Here is a 3,376-nt window from a genome sequence, read left to right on the forward strand (position 1 = left end):
AAATTGAAATTAATTGACATTTTGGAAACTACTTTTAAATTTGCTTATTCTGGCTTCTATTTTTTTCCTTTAAAGAGCTGGGGGCATGTGCTCCTTATGTCATTATCTATGCCCTGTTATGACTAGGAAACTAATGTCTGCAAGCATTTTTGTTGTGCTAGAAAAGGAAGACTACATGGATATTTCTGTACGTAATCAAGTCCCAGAGCTCATTGGAGTAGGATAGTCACACTGTCCAAGAGAAATTCCAGACGGTCTGGTGTATTTTATCTGTCATGAAATTGAGGAAGCAACTCATGTTTTATAGCAGACAAGAATGAGATCACCTTAAAATGAAGCCAGATGATGCAGAAACACCTAAATGTCAGGTTCAGGGTTTCTCCCTCTGCATTTACAGGTTATAAAGGCTCAATGTGTCATGTAGAAACCTGTTTTCTCTTTGAAAAACTTTAGTATTTTATAAAAATACACACTAATTTTGTCAACCAGTGTTTTTAAACAAAGCATAAAGTTAATAGAAAGAATTCAAATAATTAAAACATTTCAAATATACAGTGAAATAAATAAGATAAAATTGTACAGCCTTTAATTTTATATAACAGTGATGAGCAAGCAGCCAAGCCAGAGTGAAAATAAGAACCCGGAAACATAACCAGCACCCCACTAATAAGGTGCTCTGTATCAAATTATGTTATATTATCATAAAAGCATTGCTTTATTTTCTCAATAAAATACTAGGTTCTTTATTCTTTAGATTTAGAGGTATATTTTTGTGTTCTTAGATTGGTGTGTGTGTGTGTGTGTGTGTGTGTGTGTGTGTGTGTGTTTATTTCCATTTTACATGTTGGTACAAATGGTGCTTGTATTTGTGAAAATGCATACAAAACCAAAAAGGGGACTGATTGTGAGCATTTGTAGTATTCTCTCTTATTTTCTTAAGCAACACTCCATTAAAATTTGAACTCACTGTTTTTCAAATATATCAATGATGAAGTAAAACCCTGGAATCTTCAAATCTCTTATCCTCTAGAGCAAATTGGGCTTTCATACTTATATTCTGATATAAGTTACGAATAATGAAACTCATCTATACATTTTAACCTAGTAAGTATCTTTACCCATTGATGAATTTCCCAAATGGTAAAAAAGCAATACTAATATCTAACAAAAATCACTATTAGCCTCTTCCACATTTTTCTGATGGCATTTATCATTTCCTTATTCCTGAAAGTGTAAACCATAGGATTTAGCAATGGTGTCAGGACATTGACAAATATAAGGGTGTCTTTCTCAAAGGAGAATGCAGATGTATCCCGTGCATATATTAATATGCAAGGAACAAGGAACAAAACCACAACAGTAACGTGGGCTCCACAGGTAGAAAGAGCTTTCCGTCGTCCCTCAGAACTGTGGGCTCTCAGAGAGAATAAAATGACACCATAGGAAACAAGCAACAAGGAGAAGATAATGATGCAGATAGCACCACTGTTTGCAAACACCAAAAGAACAAATATATGAGTGTCCGTGCAGGCCAGCTTCAGCAATGGAAACAAGTCACACATGTAATGATCAATAACATTGGGGCCACAGAAGGGCAGCTGCAATGTGAATATAACTTGTATGATAGCATGCAAGAAGCCCCCTGCCCAGGATATTGCTACCAAAATGCTACAGAGCCTCCGGGTAAGGATGGAAGAATAGTGCAAGGGCTTGCAAATAGCCACGTAACGGTCATAGGCCATGACTGCTAGGACAATCATTTCTGCTCCTGAGAAGAAATGGACTGAAAAGAGTTGTGTCATGCAACAGCCAAAGGAGATGGTCTTCTTCTCTTGTAAGAAGTCTACAATCATCTTGGGTGTAACAGTAGAAGAGACACAAGCATCGAGGAAGGACAGGAATGCCAAGAAGAAATACATGGGGGAGCACAACAATGCAGGGCTGTACATGATGGTCACCACAATAATCATGTTACCCCCTACAGTTGCCATGTAGATCAATAGAAATACAACAAACAATATTTTTTCAGTTTTTGGGTTCTGAGAAAGCCCTAAGATTATGAACTCGGTCACAGAACTCTGGTTTTGCATAATTCTCAAGAGGACAGTTAAACTTTCTTTACACAGAACTTCACTTATGAAAAAAGGTTTCTTATATGTTTATATTTCTGTCAACAAGATAATACATCCTTATGCAAATAGATACATTTGCATTGAGGAGTCTATTGCAATTTAAAAATAAAATATTAGAAAAAGTAGAGGATATACTTTAGTAACATGAATTGAGTGTTAAATTATTTTATATTTCTAAGAAACTATTTATTAAATTTTGATTATGAACATATCCACTTGTATGAGTGGGATAAAATACTGTAACTTTGCATCATCACCTCTTATAAATCATTTTGGTTTTTGAAATGAATATTAAAGGACATTTTAAAACTCTAACCTTGCTGTGTATACAAAGCCAGGGCTAATTATCCTGCAGTGTCTTGTTGGAGCACAATATATATTAGCAGCACATAAAAATCTCAACTATATTTTAAATTTGTTTAAACGTTAGAAACATATTGTAACCTCAAATAAATTATTCTTCATAAAGGAAAATTCTCTAGGAACTTTATAGTCTAGCATCATACATGGTACATATGTTGAAAGAGTTAAAGTTTCACTTTTATTTCACTTTATAGTGTGACCACAACTTTATGAAAGCAATCCTGTTTTCATCAAAATTAAGGGAAAAATTAAAAAAAAAACCTTTGCATTTTCAAGCTCCTGTTCAAGAGTGGATGGCATATTTACTATTTAAATTGTCTGATGTTCAAATCCAAGTACAAGACAGAAGAAACAAGGAATAATTAACCTTGAATTTTAAGAGATAGATGTTCCAAACCGTGAGTCTTCCATGGAATCAACTAGATGAACACTGAGATTGTTTATCTTGGTTATAGGAGCACTAGGAGTTCTTCTTTCTAGTTCCTTCTCTGAATTAACACAAAAGCATCTTCTTACTTTGATTCTATGTGAATGAGAGATCTCAACAAAGAAAATAGTAAATGATGAAGGTTCAGAAGATGATGGACCAGAAAGACATATGAAAGTTGCTGATATCACATAACTGAAAAAGAGAAATTATTTATCCAATTATTTTACAGACATGAGATATAATTATTTCATTTACCATGCTATGTTAATGTTAAGAAAGCATTTGGTAAGACATTTGGTTGAAATCTTTATTTTAAAAATCTGTGAGTAAAAATAATGCAGTTGTATCAAAAAGAAAGATTGTGGTAACCTTAATGAAATTAATTCAAATAGAACACAGACTATTTTATTCCTAAAACCTACACAACTCATTTAAGATGGTGAAGTTGAGT

At 33.7% G+C, this 3,376-nt stretch overlaps 1 protein-coding gene across 1 annotated transcript; it reads right to left on the reverse strand.

Annotated features, from left to right (window-relative positions):
* Positions 1–1,154: 1,154 nt before the first annotated feature.
* On the reverse strand, positions 1,155–2,764 carry LOC110318786 (olfactory receptor 4C15-like). Its single transcript, XM_021194050.1, has 2 exons — positions 2,745–2,764; positions 1,155–2,106 (listed from the first exon to the last, which is right to left on the reverse strand). Exons 1-2 carry the CDS (start codon positions 2,762–2,764, stop codon positions 1,155–1,157), a joined length of 972 nt encoding a protein of 323 aa, XP_021049709.1.
* Between the last annotated feature and the right edge of the window lie 612 nt (positions 2,765–3,376).

The sequence above is a fragment of the Mus pahari genome, chromosome 3, assembly GCF_900095145.1.
Source record: "Mus pahari chromosome 3, PAHARI_EIJ_v1.1, whole genome shotgun sequence".
NCBI classification, from domain to species: domain Eukaryota; kingdom Metazoa; phylum Chordata; class Mammalia; order Rodentia; family Muridae; genus Mus; species Mus pahari.